General features: G+C 56.8%; 1 protein-coding gene across 29 annotated transcripts in view; it reads left to right on the top strand.

The window, feature by feature from the left end:
* The window catches only part of LOC146049607 (immunoglobulin superfamily member 11-like), a 571199-nt gene that overhangs the window by 492303 nt on the left and 60536 nt on the right, over nucleotides 1-18360 (top strand). For 28 of the 29 annotated variants that reach the window (XM_083166144.1, XM_083166145.1, XM_083166139.1 and 25 more), the window contains one exon: nucleotides 17649-17853. The exons of the other annotated variant lie outside the window; for it this stretch is intronic. In XM_083166144.1, coding sequence (XP_083022270.1) covers nucleotides 17649-17853 — 205 coding nt within the window. The remainder of the gene's footprint in view (nucleotides 1-17648; nucleotides 17854-18360) is intronic. 29 annotated transcript variants of the gene reach the window in all.

Genomic DNA, 18360 nt, shown 5'->3' with positions numbered 1-18360 from the left:
GTGCGGTCAGGTTATAGAGGTAGGAGCAGGTAGGGGTGCGGTCAGGCTATAGAGGTAGGAGCAGGTAGGGGTGCGGTCAGGTTATAGAGGTAGGAGCAGGTAGGGGTGCGGTCAGGTTATAGAGGTAGGAGCAGATAGGGGTGCGGTCAGGTTATAGAGGTAGGAGCAGGTAGGGGTGCGGTCAGGCTATAGAGGTAGGAGCAGGTAGGGGTGCTGTCAGGTTATAGAGGTAGGAGCAGGTAGGGGTGCAGTCAGGCTATAGAGGTAGGAGCAGGTAGGGGTATGGTAAGGCTATAGAGGTAGGAGCAGGTAGGGGTGTGGTCAGGCTATAGAGGTAGGAGCAGGTAGGGGTGCTGTCAGGTTATAGAGGTAGGAGCAGGTAGGGGTGCGGTCAGGCTATAGAGGTAGGAGCAGGTAGGGGTGCGGTCAGGCTATAGAGGTAGGAGCAGGTAGGGGTGCGGTCAGGTTATAGAGGTAGGAGCAGGTAGGGGTGCGGTCAGGCTATAGAGGTAGGAGCAGGTAGGGGTGCTGTCAGGTTATAGAGGTAGGAGCAGGTAGGGGTGCAGTCAGGCTATAGAGGTAGGATCAGGTAGGGGTGCGGTCAGGTTATAGAGGTAGGAGCAGGTAGGGGTGCGGTCAGGTTATAGAGGTAGGAGCAGATAGGGGTGCGGTCAGGTTATAGAGGTAGGAGCAGGTAGGGGTGCGGTCAGGCTATAGAGGTAGGAGCAGGTAGGGGTGCGGTCAGGTTATAGAGGTAGGAGCAGGTAGGGGTGCGGTCAGGTTATAGAGGTAGGAGCAGATAGGGGTGCGGTCAAGTTATAGAGGTAGGAGCAGGTAGGGGTGCGGTCAGGCTATAGAGGTAGGAGCAGGTAGGGGTGCTGTCAGGTTATAGAGGTAGGAGCAGGTAGGGGTGCAGTCAGGCTATAGAGGTAGGATCAGGTAGGGGGTGCGGTCAGGCTATAGAGGTAGGAGCAGGTAGGGGTGCGGTCGGGCTATAGAGGTAGGAGCAGGTAGGGGTGCGGTCAGGTTATATAGGTAGGAGCAGATAGGGGTATGGCCAGACTATAAAAGAAAGAGCTAGTAGGGGTGCGGTCAGGCTATAGAGGTAGGATCAGGTAGGGGTACGGTAAGGCTATAGAGGTAGGAGCAGGTAGGGGTGCGGTCAGGTTATAGAGGTAGGAGCAGGTAGGGGTGCGGTCAGGCTATAGAGGTAGGAGCAGGTAGGGGTGCGTTCAGGCTATAGAGGTAGGAGCAGGTAGGGGTGCGTTCAGGCTATAGAGGTAGGAGCAGGTAGGGGTGCGGTCAGGCTATAGAGGTAGGATCAGGTAGGGGTACGGTAAGGCTATAGAGGTAGGAGCAGGTAGGGGTGCGGTCAGGTTATAGAGGTAGGAGCAGGTAGGGGTGCGGTCAGGCTATAGAGGTAGGAGCAGGTAGGGGTGCGGTCAGGCTATACAGGTAGGAGCAGGTAGGGGTGCGGTCAGGCTGTAGAGGTAGGAGCAGGTAGGGGTGCGTTCAGGCTATAGAGGTAGGAGCAGGTAGGGGTGCGGTCAGGCTATACAGGTAGGAGCAGGTAGGGGTGCGGTCAGGCTGTAGAGGTAGGAGCAGGTAGGGGGTGCGGTCAGGTTATAGAGGTAGGAGCAGGTAGGGGTGCGGTAAGGCTATAGAGGTAGGAGCAGGTAGGGGTGCGGTCAGGTTATAGAGGTAGGAGCAGGTAGGGGTGCGGTCAGGCTATAGAGGTAGGAGCAGGTAGGGGTGCGGTCAGGCTGTAGAGGTAGGAGCAGGTAGGGGGTGCGGTCAGGTTATAGAGGTAGGATCAGGTAGGGGTACGGTAAGGCTAGGGAGGTAGGAGCAGGTAGGGGTGCGGTCAGGTTATAGAGGTAGGAGCAGGTAGGGGTGCGGTCAGGCTATAGAGGTAGGAGCAGGTAGGGGTGCGGTCAGGCTATACAGGTAGGAGCAGGTAGGGGTGCGGTCAGGCTGTAGAGGTAGGAGCAGGTAGGGGTGCGGTCAGGCTATAGAGGTAGGAGCAGGTAGGGGTGCGGTCAGGCTATACAGGTAGGAGCAGGTAGGGGTGTGGTCAGGCTGTAGAGATAGGAGCAGGTAGGGGGTGCGGTCAGGTTATAGAGGTAGGAGCAGGTAGGGGTGCGGTCAGGCTGTAGAGGTAGGAGCAGGTAGGGGTGCGGTCAGGCTGTAGAGGTAGGAGCAGGTAGGGGTGCGGTCAGGCTATAGAGGTAGGAGCAGGTAGGGGTGCGGTCAGGCTATAGAGGTAGGAGCAGGTAGGGGTGCGGTCAGGCTACAGAGGTAGGAGCAGGTAGGGGTGCGTTCAGGCTATAGAGGTAGGAGCAGGTAGGGGTGCGGTCAGGCTATAGAGGTAGGAGCAGGTAGGGGTGCGGTCAGGCTATAGAGGTAGGAGCAGGTAGGGGTGCGGTCAGGCTATAGAGGTAGGGGGTACGGTCAGGGTTAGAGGTAGGAGCAGGTAGGGGTGTGGTCAGGCTATAGCAATATGAACAGGTAGGGGTACGGCCAGGTTATAAAGGTAGTAGCAGGTAGAGGTATTTCCAGGGTTAGCCGTAGGAACAGGTAGGGGTACCGTTAGGTTATAGAGGTAGGGGGTGCGTTCAGCCTATAGAGGTAGGAGCAGGTACGGGTGCGGTAAAGCAGTAGAGGTAGGAGCAGGTAGGGGTATGGCTAGGGTTCGAGGTAGGAACAGATAGGGGTACGGCCAGGGTGAGAGGTAGGAGCAGGTAGGGGTATGGCCAGGGTTAGAGGTAGAAGCAGGTAGGGGTACGGCCAGGGTGAGAGGTAGGAGCAGGTAGGGTGCGGTCAGGCTATAGTGGTAGTAGCAAGTAGGTGTGCGGTTAGGAGATATAGATAGGAGCAGGTAGGGGTGCTGTTAGGCTATAGAGGTAGGCGCAGATAGGGGTGCATTTAGGGTAATGGGTAGGGGTGCGGTCAGGCTATAGAGGTAGGAGCAGGTAGGGGTGCGGTCAGGTTATAGAGGTAGGAGCAGGTAGGGGTGCGGTCAGGTTATAAAGGTAGGAGCAGGTAGGGGGTGCGGTCAGGCTATAGAGGTAGGAGCAGGTAGGGGTGCGGTCAGGCTATAGAGGTAGGAGCAGGTAGGGGTGCGGTCATTCTATAGAGGTAGGAGCAGGTAGGGGTGCTGTCAGGTTAAGGAGGTAGGAGCAGGTAGGGGTGCGGTCAGGTTATAGAGGTAGGAGCAGGTAGGGTGCGGTCAGGCTGTAGAGGTAGGAGCAGGTAGGGGGTGCGGTCAGGTTATAGAGGTAGGAGCAGGTAGGGGTGCGGTAAGGCTATAGAGGTAGGAGCAGGTAGGGGTGCGGTCAGGTTATAGAGGTAGGAGCAGGTAGGGGTGCGGTCAGGCTATAGAGGTAGGAGCAGGTAGGGGTGCGGTCAGGCTGTAGAGGTAGGAGCAGGTAGGGGTGCGGTCAGGTTATAGAGGTAGGATCAGGTAGGGGTACGGTAAGGCTATAGAGGTAGGAGCAGGTAGGGGTGCGGTCAGGTTATAGAGGTAGGAGCAGGTACGGGTGCGGTCAGGCTATAGAGGTAGGAGCAGGTAGGGGTGCGGTCAGGCTATACAGGTAGGAGCAGGTAGGGGTGCGGTCAGGCTGTAGAGGTAGGAGCAGGTAGGGGTGCGGTCAGGCTATAGAGGTAGGAGCAGGTAGGGGTGCGGTCAGGCTATACAGGTAGGAGCAGGTAGGGGTGCGGTCAGGCTGTAGAGGTAGGAGCAGGTAGGGGGTGCGGTCAGGTTATAGAGGTAGGAGCAGGTAGGGGTGCGGTCAGGCTGTAGAGGTAGGAGCAGGTAGGGGTGCGGTCAGGTTATAGAGGTAGGAGCAGGTAGGGGTGCGGTCATTCTATAGAGGTAGGAGCAGGTAGGGGTGCGGTCAGGTTATAGAGGTAGGAGCAGATAGGGGTGCGGTCAGGTTAAGGAGGTAGGAGCAGGAAGGGGTGCGGTCAGGCTGTAGAGGTAGGAGCAGGTAGGGGTGCGGTCAGGTTATAGAGGTAGGAGCAGGTAGGGGTGCGGTCATTCTATAGAGGTAGGAGCAGGTAGGGGTGCGGTCAGGTTATAGAGGTAGGAGCAGATAGGGGTGCGGTCAGGTTAAGGAGGTAGGAGCAGGAAGGGGTGCGGTCAGGTTATAGAGGTAGGAGCAGGTAGGGTGCGGTCAGGCTATAGAGGTAGGAGCAGGTAGGGGTGCGGTCATTCTATAGAGGTAGGAGCAGGTAGGGGTGCTGTTAGGCTATAGAGGTAGGCGCAGATAGGGGTGCATTTAGGGTAATGGGTAGGGGTGCGGTCAGGTTATAGAGATAGGAGCAGGTAGGGGTGCGGTCAGGTTATAAAGGTAGGAGCAGGTAGGGGGTGCGGTCAGGCTATAGAGGTAGGAGCAGGTAGGGGTGCGGTCATTCTATAGAGGTAGGAGCAGGTAGGGGTGCTGTCAGGTTAAGGAGGTAGGAGCAGGTAGGGGTGCGGTCAGGTTATAGAGGTAGGAGCAGGTAGGGTGCGGTCAGGCTATAGAGGTAGGAGCAGGTAGGGGTTCGGTCATTCTATAGAGGTAGGAGCAGGTAGGGGTGCGGTCAGGTTATAGAGGTAGGAGCAGATAGGGGTGCGGTCAGGTTAAGGAGGTAGGAGCAGGTAGGGGTGCGGTCAGGTTATAGAGGTAGGAGCAGGTAGGGGTGCGGTCAGGCTATAGAGGTAGGAGCAGGTAGGGGGTGCGGTCAGGCTTTAGAGGTAGGAGCAGGTAGGGGTGCGGTCCGGCTATAGAGGTAGGAGTGCGGTCAAGCTATAGAGGTAGGAGCAGGTAGGGGTGTGGTCAAGTTATAGAGGTAGGAGCACGTAGGGGTGCGGTCAGGTTATAGAGGTAGGAGCAGGTAGGGGTACGGTCAGGTTATAGATGTAGGAGCAGGTAGAGGTGTGGTCAGGCTATAGAGGTAGGAGCAGGTAGGGGTGCTGTCAGGTTATAGAGGTAGGAGCAGGTAGGGGTGCGGTCAGGCTATAGAGGTAGGAGCAGGTAGGGGTACGGTCAGGTTATAGATGTAGGAGCAGGTAGGGGTGCTGTCAGGTTATAGAGGTAGGAGCAGGTAGGGGTGCGGTCAGGTTATAGAGGTAGGAGCAGGTAGGGGTACGGTCAGGTTATAGATGTAGGAGCAGGTAGAGGTGTGGTCAGGCTATAGAGGTAGGAGCAGGTAGGGGTGCTGTCAGGTTATAGAGGTAGGAGCAGGTAGGGGTGCGGTCAGGCTATAGAGGTAGGAGCAGGTAGGGGTGCGGTCAGGCTATACAGGTAGGAGCAGGTAGGGGTGCGGTCAGGCTGTAGAGGTAGGAGCAGGTAGGGGGTGCGGTCAGGTTATAGAGGTAGGAGCAGGTAGGGGTGCGGTCAGGCTATAGAGGTAGGAGCAGGTAGGGGTGCGGTCAGGTTATAGAGGTAGGAGCAGGTAGGGGTGCGGTCAGGCTATAGAGGTAGGAGCAGGTAGGGGTACGGTCAGGTTATAGATGTAGGAGCAGGTAGGGGTGCTGTCAGGTTATAGAGGTAGGAGCAGGTAGGGGTGCGGTCAGGTTATAGAGGTAGGAGCAGGTAGGGGTACGGTCAGGTTATAGATGTAGGAGCAGGTAGAGGTGTGGTCAGGCTATAGAGGTAGGAGCAGGTAGGGGTGCTGTCAGGTTATAGAGGTAGGAGCAGGTAGGGGTGCGGTCAGGCTATAGAGGTAGGAGCAGGTAGGGGTGCGGTCAGGCTATACAGGTAGGAGCAGGTAGGGGTGCGGTCAGGCTGTAGAGGTAGGAGCAGGTAGGGGGTGCGGTCAGGTTATAGAGGTAGGAGCAGGTAGGGGTGCGGTCAGGCTATAGAGGTAGGAGCAGGTAGGGGTGCGGTCAGGCTATACAGGTAGGAGCAGGTAGGGGTGCGGTCAGGCTGTAGAGGTAGGAGCAGGTAGGGGGTGCGGTCAGGTTATAGAGGTAGGAGCAGGTAGGGGTGCGGTCAGGCTGTAGAGGTAGGAGCAGGTAGGGGGTGCGGTCAGGTTATAGAGGTAGGAGCAGGTAGGGGGTGCGGTCAGGCTATAGAGGTAGGAGCAGGTAGGGGTGCGGTCAGGCTATAGAGGTAGGAGCAGGTAGGGGTGCGGTCAGGCTATAGAGGTAGGAGCAGGTAGGGGTGCGGTCAGGCTATAGAGGTAGGAGCAGGTAGGGGTGCGGTCAGGCTATAGAGGTAGGAGCAGGTAGGGGTGCGGTCAGGCTATAGAGGTAGGGGGTACGGTCAGGGTTAGAGGTAGGAGCAGGTAGGGGTGTGGTCAGGCTATAGCAATATGAACAGGTAGGGGTGCGGTCAGGTTATAAAGGTAGTAGCAGGTAGAGGTATTTCCAGGGTTAGCCGTAGGAACAGGTAGGGGTACCGTTAGGTTATAGAGGTAGGGGTGCGTTCAGCCTATAGAGGTAGGAGCAGGTACGGGTGCGGTAAAGCAGTAGAGGTAGGAGCAGGTAGGGGTATGGCTAGGGTTCGAGGTAGGAACAGGTAGGGGTACGGCCAGGGTGAGAGGTAGGAGCAGGTAGGGGTATGGCCAGGGTTAGAGGTAGAAGCAGGTAGGGGTACGGCCAGGGTGAGAGGTAGGAGCAGGTAGGGTGCGGTCTGGCTATAGTGGTAGTAGCAAGTAGGTGTGCGGTTAGGAGATATAGATAGGAGCAGGTAGGGGTGCTGTTAGGCTATAGAGGTAGGCGCAGATAGGGGTGCATTTAGGGTAATGGGTAGGGGTGCGGTCAGGTTATAGAGGTAGGAGCAGGTAGGGGTGCGGTCAGGTTATAAAGGTAGGAGCAGGTAGGGGGTGCGGTCAGGCTATAGAGGTAGGAGCAGGTAGGGGTGCGGTCAGGCTATAGAGGTAGGAGCAGGTAGGGGTGCGGTCATTCTATAGAGGTAGGAGCAGGTAGGGGTGCTGTCAGGTTAAGGAGGTAGGAGCAGGTAGGGGTGCGGTCAGTTTATAGAGGTAGGAGCAGGTAGGGTGCGGTCAGGCTATAGAGGTAGGAGCAGGTAGGGGTGCGGTCATTCTATAGAGGTAGGAGCAGGTAGGGGTGCGGTCAGGTTATAGAGGTAGGAGCAGATAGGGGTGCGGTCAGGTTAAGGAGGTAGGAGCAGGTAGGGGTGCGGTCAGGTTATAGAGGTAGGAGCAGGTAGGGTGCGGTCAGGCTATAGAGGTAGGAGCAGGTAGGGGTGCGGTCATTCTATAGAGGTAGGCGCAGATAGGGGTGCATTTAGGGTAATGGGTAGGGGTGCGGTCAGGTTATAGAGGTAGGAGCAGGTAGGGGTGCGGTCAGGTTATAAAGGTAGGAGCAGGTAGGGGGTGCGGTCAGGCTATAGAGGTAGGAGCAGGTAGGGGTGCGGTCATTCTATAGAGGTAGGAGCAGGTAGGGGTGCGGTCAGGTTAAGGAGGTAGGAGCAGGTAGGGGTGCGATCAGGTTATAGAGGTAGGAGCAGGTAGGGTGCGGTCAGGCTATAGAGGTAGGAGCAGGTAGGGGTGCGGTCATTCTATAGAGGTAGGAGCAGGTAGGGGTGCGGTCAGGTTATAGAGGTAGGAGCAGATAGGGGTGCGGTCAGGTTAAGGAGGTAGGAGCAGGTAGGGGTGCGGTCAGGTTATAGAGGTAGGAGCAGGTAGGGGTGCGGTCAGGCTATAGAGGTAGGAGCAGGTAGGGGGTGCGGTCAGGCTTTAGAGGTAGGAGCAGGTAGGGGTGCGGTCCGGCTATAGAGGTAGGAGTGCGGTCAAGCTATAGAGGTAGGAGCAGGTAGGTTTGCGGTCAAGTTATAGAGGTAGGAGCACGTAGGGGTGCGGTCAGGTTATAGAGGTAGGAGCAGGTAGGGGTACGGTCTGGTTATAGATGTAGGAGCAGGTAGAGGTGTGGTCAGGCTATAGAGGTAGGAGCAGGTAGGGGTGCTGTCAGGTTATAGAGGTAGGAGCAGGTAGGGGTGCGGTCAGGCTATAGAGGTAGGAGCAGGTAGGGGTGCGGTGAGCTTATAGAGGTAGGAGCAGGTAGGGGTGCGGTCAGGATATAGAGGTAGTAGCAGGTTTGGGTGCGGTCAGGCTATAGAGGTAGGAGCAGGTAGGGGGTGCGGTCAGGTTATAGAGGTAGGAGCACGTAGGGGTGCGGTCAGGTTATAGAGGTAGGAGCAGGTAGGGGTATGGTCAGGTTATAGATGTAGGAGCAGGTAGAGGTGTGGTCAGGCTATAGAGGTAGGAGCAGGTAGGGGTGCGGTCAGGTTATAGAGGTAGGAGCAGGTAGGGGTGCGGTCAGGCTATAGAGGTAGGGGGTACGGTCAGGGTTAGAGGTAGGAGCAGGTAGGGGTGTGGTCAGGCTATAGCAATATGAACAGGTAGGGGTACGGCCAGGTTTTAAAGGTAGTAGCAGGTAGAGGTATTTCCAGGGTTAGCCGTAGGAACAGGTAGGGGTACCGTTAGGTTATAGAGGTAGGGGGTGCGTTCAGCCTATAGAGGTAGGAGCAGGTAGGGGTGCGGTCAGGTTATAGAGGTAGGAGCAGGTAGGGGTGCGGTCAGGCTATAGAGGTAGGGGGTACGGTCAGGGTTAGAGGTAGGAGCAGGTAGGGGTTCGGTCAGGCTATAGAGGTAGGAGTGTGGTCAAGCTATAGAGGTAGGAGCAGGTAGGGGTGCGGTCAGGTTATAGAGGTAGGAGCAGGTAGGGGTGCGGTCAGGTTATAGAGGTAGGAGCAGGTAGGCTTGCGGTCAGGTTATAGAGGTAGGAGCAGTTAGGGGTGCGGTCAGGCTATAGAGGTAGTAGCAGGTTTGGGTGCGGTCAGGCTATAGAGGTAGGAGCAGGTAGGGGTGCGGTCAGGCTATAGAGGTAGGGGGTACGGTCAGGGTTAGAGGTAGGAGCAGGTAGGGGTGCGGTCAGGCTATAGAGGTAGGAGTGAGGTCAAGCTATAGAGGTAGGAGCAGGTAGGGGTGCGGTCAGGTTATAGAGGTAGGAGCAGGTAGGGGTGCGGTCAGGTTATAGAGGTAGGAGCAGGTAGGCTTGCGGTCAGGTTATAGAGGTAGGAGCAGTTAGGGGTGCGGTCAGGCTATAGAGGTAGTAGCAGGTTTGGGTGCGGTCAGGCTATAGAGGTAGGAGCAGGTAGGGGTGCGGTCAGGCTATAGAGGTAGGGGGTACGGTCAGGGTTAGAGGTAGGAGCAGGTAGGGGTGCGGTCAGGCTATAGAGGTAGGAGTGCGGTCAAGCTATAGAGGTAGGAGCAGGTAGGGGTGCGGTCAGGTTATAGAGGTAGGAGCAGGTAGGGGTGCGGTCAGGTTATAGAGGTAGGAGCAGGTAGGGGGTACGGTCAGGGTTAGAGGTAGGAGCAGGTAGGGGTGCGGTCAGGCTATAGAGGTAGGAGCAGGTAGGGGTGCGGTCAGGTTATAGAGGTAGGAGCAGGTAGGGGTGCGGTCAGGTTATAGAGGTAGGAGCAGGTAGGGGTGCGGTCAGGTTATAGAGGTAGGAGCAGGTAGGGGTGCGGTCAGGTTATAGAGGTAGGAGCAAGTAGGGGTGCGGTCAGGTTATAGAGGTAGGAGCAGGTAGGGGTGCGGTCAGGTTATAGAGGTAGGAGCAGGTAGGGGTGTGGTCAGGCTATAGAGGTAGGAGCAGGTAGGGGTGCGGTCAGGCTATAGAGGTAGGAGCAGGTAGGGGTGCGGTCAGGTTATAGAGGTAGGAGCAGGTAGGGGTGCGGTCAGGTTATAGAGGTAGGAGCAGGTAGGGGTGCGGTCAGGTTATAGAGGTAGGAGCAGGTAGGGGTGCGGTCAGGCTATAGAGGTAGTAGCAGGTTTGGGTGCGGTCAGGCTATAGAGGTAGGAGCAGGTAGGGGTGCGGTCAGGCTATAGAGGTAGGGGGTACGGTCAGGGTTAGAGGTAGGAGCAGGTAGGGGTACGGTCAGGTTATAGATGTAGGAGCAGGTAGAGGTGTGGTCAGGCTATAGAGGTAGGAGCAGGTAGGGGTGCTGTCAGGTTATAGAGGTAGGAGCAGGTAGGGGTGCGGTCAGGCTATAGAGGTAGGAGCAGGTAGGGGTGCGGTGAGCTTATAGAGGTAGGAGCAGGTAGGGGTGCGGTCAGGCTATAGAGGTAGGAGCAGGTAGGGGTGCGGTCAGGCTATAGAGGTAGTAGCAGGTTTGGGTGCGGTCAGGCTATAGAGGTAGGAGCAGGTAGGGGGTGCGGTCAGGTTATAGAGGTAGGAGCACGTAGGGGTGCGGTCAGGTTATAGAGGTAGGAGCAGGTAGGGGTATGGTCAGGTTATAGATGTAGGAGCAGGTAGAGGTGTGGTCAGGCTATGGAGGTAGGAGCAGGTAGGGGTGCGGTCAGGTTATAGAGGTAGGAGCAGGTAGGGGTGCAGTCAGGCTGTAGAGGTAGGGGGTACGGTCAGGGTTAGAGGTAGGAGCAGGTAGGGGTGTGGTCAGGCTATAGCAATATGAACAGGTAGGGGTACGGCCAGGTTTTAAAGGTAGTAGCAGGTAGAGGTATTTCCAGGGTTAGCCGTAGGAACAGGTAGGGGTACCGTTAGGTTATAGAGGTAGGGGGTGCGTTCAGCCTATAGAGGTAGGAGCAGGTAGGGGTGCGGTCAGGTTATAGAGGTAGGAGCAGGTAGGGGTGCGGTCAGGCTATAGAGGTAGGGGGTACGGTCAGGGTTAGAGGTAGGAGCAGGTAGGGGTGCGGTCAGGCTATAGAGGTAGGAGTGCGGTCAAGCTATAGAGGTAGGAGCAGGTAGGGGTGCGGTCAGGTTATAGAGGTAGGAGCAGGTAGGGGTGCGGTGAGGTTATAGAGGTAGGAGCAGGTAGGCTTGCGGTCAGGTTATAGAGGTAGGAGCAGTTAGGGGTGCGGTCAGGCTATAGAGGTAGTAGCAGGTTTGGGTGCGGTCAGGCTATAGAGGTAGGAGCAGGTAGGGGTGCGGTCAGGCAATAGAGGTAGGGGGTACGGTCAGGGTTAGAGGTAGGAGCAGGTAGGGGTGCGGTCAGGCTATAGAGGTAGGAGTGCGGTCAAGCTATAGAGGTAGGAGCAGGTAGGGGTGCGGTCAGGTTATAGAGGTAGGAGCAGGTAGGGGTGCGGTCAGGTTATAGAGGTAGGAGCAGGTAGGCTTGCGGTCAGGTTATAGAGGTAGGAGCAGTTAGGGGTGCGGTCAGGCTATAGAGGTAGTAGCAGGTTTGGGTGCGGTCAGGCTATAGAGGTAGGAGCAGGTAGGGGTGCGGTCAGGCTATAGAGGTAGGAGCAGGTAGGGGTGCGGTCAGGTTATAGAGGTAGGAGCAGGTAGGGGTGCGGTCAGGTTATAGAGGTAGGAGCAGGTAGGGGTGCGGTCAGGTTATAGAGGTAGGAGCAGGTAGGGGTGCGGTCAGGTTATAGAGGTAGGAGGAGGTAGGGGTGCGGTCAGGCTATAGAGGTAGGAGCAGGTAGGGGTGCGGTCAGGCTATAGAGGTAGGAGCAGGTAGGGGTGCGGTCAGGCTATAGAGGTAGGAGCAGGTAGGGGTGCGGTCAGGTTATAAAGGTAGGAGCAGGTAGGGGTGCGGTCAGGTTATAGAGGTAGGAGCAGGTAGGGGTGCGGTCAGGTTATAGAGGTAGGAGCAGATAGGGGTGCGGTCAGGCTATAGAGGTAGTAGCAGGTTTGGGTGCTGTCAGGCTATAGAGGTAGGAGCAGGTAGGGGTGCGGTCAGGTTATAGAGGTAGGAGCAGGTAGGGGTGCGGTCAGGCTATAGAGGTAGTAGCAGGTTTGGGTGCGGTCAGGCTATAGAGGTAGGAGCAGGTAGGGGTGCGGTCAGGTTATAGAGGTAGGAGCAGGTAGGGGTGCGGTCAGGCTATAGAGGTAGTAGCAGGTTTGGGTGCGGTCAGGCTATAGAGGTAGGAGCAGGTAGGGGTGCGGTCAGGCTATAGAGGTAGGGGGTACGGTCAGGGTTAGAGGTAGGAGCAGGTAGGGGTGCGGTCAGGCTATAGAGGTAGGAGCAGGTAGGGGTACGGCCAGGTTATAGAGGTAGGAGCAGGTAGGGGTACGGTCAGGTTATAGAGGTAGGAGCAGGTAGGGGTACGGTCAGGTTATAGAGGTAGTAGCAGGTAGAGGTATTTCCAGGGTTAGCCGTAGGAACAGGTAGGGGTACCGTTAGGTTATAGAGGTAGGGGGTGCGTTCAGCCTATAGAGGTTGGAGCAGGTACGGGTGCGGTAAAGCAGTAGAGGTAGGAGCAGGTAGGGGTATGGCTAGGGTTCGAGGTAGGAACAGGTAGGGGTACGGCCAGGGTGAGAGGTAGGAGCAGGTAGGGGTATGGCCAGGGTTAGAGGTAGAAGCAGGTAGGGGTACGGCCAGGGTGAGAGGTAGGAGCAGGTAGGGTGCAGTCAGGCTATAGTGGTAGTAGCAGGTAGGGGTGCGGTCAGGCTATAGAGGTAGGAGCAGGTAGGGGTGCGGTCAGGCTATAGAGGTAGGAGCAGGTAGGGGTGCGGTCAGGTTATAGATGTAGGAGCAGGTAGGGGTGCGGTCAGGTTATAGAGGTAGGAGCAGGTAGGGGTGCGGTCAGGCTTTAGAGGTAGGAGCAGGTAGGGGTGCGGTCAGGCTATAGAGGTAGGAGCAGGTAGGGGTGCGGTCAGGCTATAGAGGTAGGAGCAGGTAGGGTGCGGTCAGGCTATAGAGGTAGGAGCAGGTAGGGGTGCGGTCAGGCTATAGAGGTAGGAGCAGGTAGGGGTGCGGTCAGGCTATAGAGGTAGGAGCAGGTAGGGGTGCGGTCAGGTTATAGATGTAGGAGCAGGTAGGGTGCGGTCAGGCTATAGAGGTAGGAGCAGGTAGGGGTGCGGTCAGGCTATAGAGGTAGGAGCAGGTAGGGGTGCGGTCAGGCTATAGAGGTAGGAGCAGGTAGGGGTGCGGTTAGGAGATATAGATAGGAGCAGGTAGGGGTGCGGTCAGGCTATAGAGGTAGGAGCAGGTAGGGGGTGCGGTCAGGTTATAGAGGTAGGAGCAGGTAGGGGTGCTGTCAGGTTATAGAGGTAGGAGCAGGTAGGGGTGCTGTCAGGCTATAGAGGTAGGATCAGGTAGGGGGTGCGGTCAGGCTATAGAGGTAGGAGCAGGTAGGGGTGCGGTCAGGTTATAGAGGTAGGAGCAGGTAGGGGTGCGGTCAGGTTATAGAGGTAGGATCAGGTAGGGGGTGCGGTCAGGTTATAGAGGTAGGAGCAGGTAGGGGTGCGGTTAGGCTATAGAGGTAGGAGCAGGTAGGGGTGTGGTCAGGTTATAGAGGTAGGAGCAGGTAGGGGTGCGGTCAGGTTATAGAGGTAGGAGCAGGTAGGGGTGCGGTCAGGCTATAGAGGTAGGAGCAGGTAGGGGTGCGGTCAGGCTATAGAGGTAGGAGCAGGTAGGGGTGCGGTCAGGTTATAGAGGTAGGAGCAGGTAGGGGTGCGGTCAGGCTATAGAGGTAGGATCAGGTAGGGGGTGCGGTCAGGCTATAGAGGTAGGAGCAGGTAGGGGTGCGGTCAGGCTATAGAGGTAGGAGCAGGTAGGGGTGCGGTCAGGCTATAGAGGTAGGAGGAGGTAGGGGTGCTGTTAGGCTATAGAGGTAGGAGCAGGTAGGGGGTGCCGTCAGGCTATAGAGGTAGGAGCAGGTACGGGTGCGGTCAGGTTATAGAGGTAGGAGCATGTAGGGGTGCGGTCAGGCTATAGAGGTAGGAGCAGGTAGGGGTGCGGTTAGGTTATAGAGGTAGGAGCAGGTAGGGGTGCGGTCAGTTTATAGAGGTAGGGGAGCGGTCAGGCTATAGAGGTAGGAGCAGGTAGGGGTACGGTCAGGCTATACAGGTAGGAGCAGGTAGGGGTGCGGTCAGGCTATAGAGGTAGGAGCAGGTAGGGGTGCGGTCAGGCTATAGAGGTAGGAGCAGGTAGGGGTGCGGTCAGGCTATAGAGGTAGGAGCAGGTAGGGATGCGGTCAGGCTATAGAGGTAGGAGGAGGTAGGGGTGCTGTTAGGCTATAGAGGTAGGAGCAGGTAGGGGGTGCCGTCAGGCTATAGAGGTAGGAGCAGGTACGGGTGCGGTCAGGTTATAGAGGTAGGAGCATCTAGGGGTGCGGTCAGGCTATAGAGGTAGGAGCAGGTAGGGGTGCGGTTAGGTTATAGAGGTAGGAGCAGGTAGGGGTGCGGTCAGTTTATAGAGGTAGGGGAGCGGTCAGGCTATAGAGGTAGGAGCAGGTAGGGGTACGGTCAGGCTATACAGGTAGGAGCAGGTAGGGGTGCGGTCAGGCTATAGAGGTAGGAGCAGGTAGGGGTGCGGTCAGGCTATAGAGGTAGGAGCAGGTAGGGGTGCAGTCAGGGTTATGGGTAGGAGGAGGTAGGGGTGCTGTTAGGCTATAGAGGTAGGCGCAGATAGGGGTGCATTTAGGGTAATGGGTAGGGGTGCGGTCAGGCTGTAGAGGTAGTAGCAAGAAGGGGTACAGCCAGGGTTAGAGGTAGGAGCTGCTAGCGCTATGGCCGGGATAAGGGGTAGGGCAGGTAGAGCTATGACCGGGGAAAGGGGTAGGGCAGGTAGCGCTATTGCCGGGGTAAGGGGTAGGGCAGGTAGCATTATGGCTGGGGTAAGGAGTAGGGCAGGTAGCATTATGGCTGGGGTAAGGGGTAGTGGTATGGCCGGGGTATGGGGTGGGGCAGGTAGCGCTATGGGCGGGGTAATGGGGGGGGGCAGGTAGAGCTATTGGCGGGGTAAGGGGTGGGACAGGGAGCGCTATGGGCGGGGTAAGGGGTGGGGCAGGCAGCGCTAAGGGCGGCATAAGGGGTAGGGCAGGTAGCGCTATGGCAGAGGAAAGGGGTAGGGCAGGTAGCGCTATGGGCGTGGTAAAGGCAGGTAATGCGAATTGAGGGGTAAGAGGTAGGGCAGGTAGCGCTAAGGGCGGGGTAAGGGGTGGGGCAGGTAGCGCTATGGTCGGGGTAAGGGTTGGGGCAGGTAGCGCTATGGTCGGGGTAAGGGGTAGGGCAGGTAGCGCTAAGGGCGGGGTAAGGGGTGGCGCAGGTAGTGCTATGGCCGGGGTAAGGGGTGGGGCAGGTAGCTCTATGGCCGGGGTAAGGGGTGGGGCAGGTAGCTCTATGGCCGGGGTAAGGGGTGGGGCAGGTAGCGCTAAGGGCGGGGTAAGGGGTGGGGCAGGTAGCGCTATGGCCGGGGTAAGGGGTAAGGCAGGTAGCTCTATGGCCGGGGTAAGGGGTGGGTCAGGTAGCTCTATGGCCGGGGTAAGGGGTGGGGCAGGTAGCGCTATGGCCGGGGTAAGGGGTGGGGCAGGTAGCGCTATGGCCGGGGTAAGGGGTGGGGCAGGTAGCTCTATGGCCGGGGTAAGGGGTGGGGCAGGTAGCTCTATGGCCGGGGTAAGGGGTGGGGCAGGTAGCTCTATGGCCGGGGTAAGGGGTAGGGCAGGTAGCTCTATGGCCGGGGTAAGGGGTAGGGCAGGTAGCGCTATGGCCGGGGTAAGGGGTAGGGCAGGTAGCGCTATGGCCGGGGTAAGGGGTAGGGCAGGTAGCGCTATGGCCGGGAAAGGGGTGGGGCAGGTAGCGCTATGGTCGGGGTAAGGGGTGGGGCAGGTAGCGCTATGGCCGGGGTAAGGGGTAGGGCAGGTAGCGCTAAGGGCGGGGTAAGGGGTGGGGCAGGTAGCTCTATGGCCGGGGTAAGGGGTGGGGCAGGTAGCGCTATGGCCGGGGTAAGGGGTGGGGCAGGTAGCTCTATGGCCGGGGTAAGGGGTGGGGCAGGTAGCTCTATGGCCGGGGTAAGGGGTGAGGCAGGTAGCTCTATGGCCGGGGTAAGGGGTAGGGCAGGTAGCGCTATGGCCGGGGTAAGGGGTAGGGCAGGTAGCGCTAAGGGCGGGGTAAGGGGTGGGGCAGGTAGCTCTATGGCCAGGGTAAGGGGTGGGGCAGGTAGCGCTATGGCCGGGGTAAGGGGTGGGGCAGGTAGCTCTATGGCCGGGGTAAGGGGTGGGGCAGGTAACTCTATGGCCGGGGTAAGGGGTGAGGCAGGTAGCTCTATGGCCGGGGTAAGGGGTAGGGCAGGTAGCGCTATGGCCGGGGTAAGGGGTAGGGCAGGTAGCGCTAAGGGCGGGGTAAGGGGTGGGGCAGGTAGCTCTATGGCCAGGGTAAGGGGTGGGGCAGGTAGCTCTATGGCCGTGCTAAGGGGTGGGGCAGGTAGCGCTAAGGGCTGGGTAAGGGGTGGGGCAGGTAGCGCTATGGCCGGGGTAAGGGGTGGGGCAGGTAGCTCTATGGCCGGGGTAAGGGGTGGGGCAGGTAGCTCTATGGCCGGGCTAAGGGGTGGGGCAGGTAGCGCTAGACCTGACACACTTAGTGTGTGCTCCCAGCCTTCCCCCTCCCTCTGAAATGTATATTTTGATCTGTTTAGTGTAATTGGTTCTCCCACCCGCCTCTAGCCTGAGACGTGGTGTTTAACACTGAACACCGCGCAGTGTTCATCTGCAGGCAGACGACTATTCGGGAATGAACCGGCTGAACTTTACTGCTGTCACTCCAAGCCAGCAAGCCGCGGCTGCTGCCTACTGCCGTCCCCACCCCGCTGGCAGTTTCTGTAGCCACAGGGAGCACGGGGCAGATACTAGCTGCCGCTGCACATATATTTAAACAGGTACCCCATTGTCTATTTAATATAGGAGTTGCTGTCACCGGGACAACAGACATAGATCTATGACACTGCCTGAACATTAGTGAACACCATTAAAAAGACCTATTGCCCTCATTAACTAATAGGATAATTCTCCTTCATTATATGGCATAAAGACACTGTTGCTTTATAAGTTAGCACCTACAGCATGTCTCCAATGTTACAGTGCAGCTAAAAAGGCAATATTGTTACCAGCACCACTACAGAAAGATCCAGATAAAAAGAAGGGACACAGATCCTGGGAGCCTCACGGTGTGTTAATCTCACTGTCCGTGTCATATATGTATTTGTGTTGTATATTTCGCAGCTTTTTAGAAATGTAATGAATAAAGGTTATATTTTATTAAACTCTGTAGGTGCACCACACAGAGACACGCTTTCTTTCCTTTCCTTGTAACTCTGCCGTGTCCAGTGGTAGCACACCCCTAACTGATATATGTTGAATTAACTACCAATTGCCTATTAGGGGTCCATTTGAAATACACTCAGATAATTTCTTTGCGACCAGTCACCTCCAAAAAACCTTTTCCCAGGTAGCGCTGTGGCCGGGGTAAGTGGTGGGGCAGATAACGGTATGGCCGGGGTAAGGGGTGGGCCAGGGAGCGCTATGGCCGGGGTAAGGGGTGGGGCAGGTAGCGCTGTGGCCAGGGTAAGGGGTGGGGCAGGTAGCGCTATGGCCGGGGTAAGGGGTGGGGCAGCTAGCGCTATGGCTGGGGTAAGGTCACAGATTGACTGTTTGCTACAGTGTAAAAAACTCACACTTTAGTAAATGTACCCTAGTCTGATGTACGAATCCCACCCAAATGTAATTCTCTGTGCACGTTACATCTACCTCACCTGCACTGCACATAGTTTTGTTCAATAGAGAGAGAATTTGCTTTTTGCGAGTGAACCAGAATCAGGCCCTGGGTGTGAGCTTGTATGTATAAGAAATTATCGTAAATGATTGTAACTTTTTGCAGAGTAGTAATCGCCACTTCAGATTGTGGTAACTGGCAACATTTGTTACTACATGGAATTGTCTCCTCTTTGGATAGGTCATTTCATATGAACAGGGTCAGATTTCGGAGAGTTTGAGTGACTATTTGGGCCGAGTTCAATTTGCTTTCAATCCCACCAACGACGCCAGCATATTCATTAACCAAACCCGTACATCTGACAGCGGCACGTACCAGTGTACGGTAATAAACCCTCCAGATGGGGAAACCCCTAACATTGGTCTAGTCGGACTCACTGTACTCGGTAAGTGAAAGATTTATGTCTGTACTATGGTCATCATGGTCCCATCATCAGCATTGTCCCATGGTCCTCTCTGTCCAAGTATATGCTCTGTCCTATGGTCCTCTCTGTCCTGGTATACGCCGCTCTATCCTGTGGTCCTCTCTGTCCTGGTATATGCTGCTCTATCCTATGGTCCTCTCTGTCCTGGTATACGCTGCTCTATCCTATGGTCCTCTCTGTCCTGGTATACGCTGCTCTATCCTATGGTCCTCTCTGTCCTGGTATACGCCGCTCTATCCTATGGTCCTCTCTGTCCTGGTATACGCTGCTCTATCCTATGGTCCTCTCTGTCCTGGTATACGCTGCTCTATCCTATGGTCCTCTCTGTCCTGGTATACGCTGCTCTATCCTATGGTCCTCTCTGTCCTGGTATACGCTGCTCTATCCTATGGTCCTCTCTGTCCTGGTATACGCCGCTCTATCCTATGGTCCTCTCTGTCCTGGTATAAGCTGCTCTATCCTATGGTC

This window comes from Crinia signifera, chromosome 12, assembly GCF_055691185.1.
Source record: "Crinia signifera chromosome 12, ASM5569118v1, whole genome shotgun sequence".
Classification (NCBI taxonomy): domain Eukaryota; kingdom Metazoa; phylum Chordata; class Amphibia; order Anura; family Myobatrachidae; genus Crinia; species Crinia signifera.
Note: the sequence above shows the minus strand (reverse complement) of the source record. Positions and strands in the feature narration are given on the sequence as shown.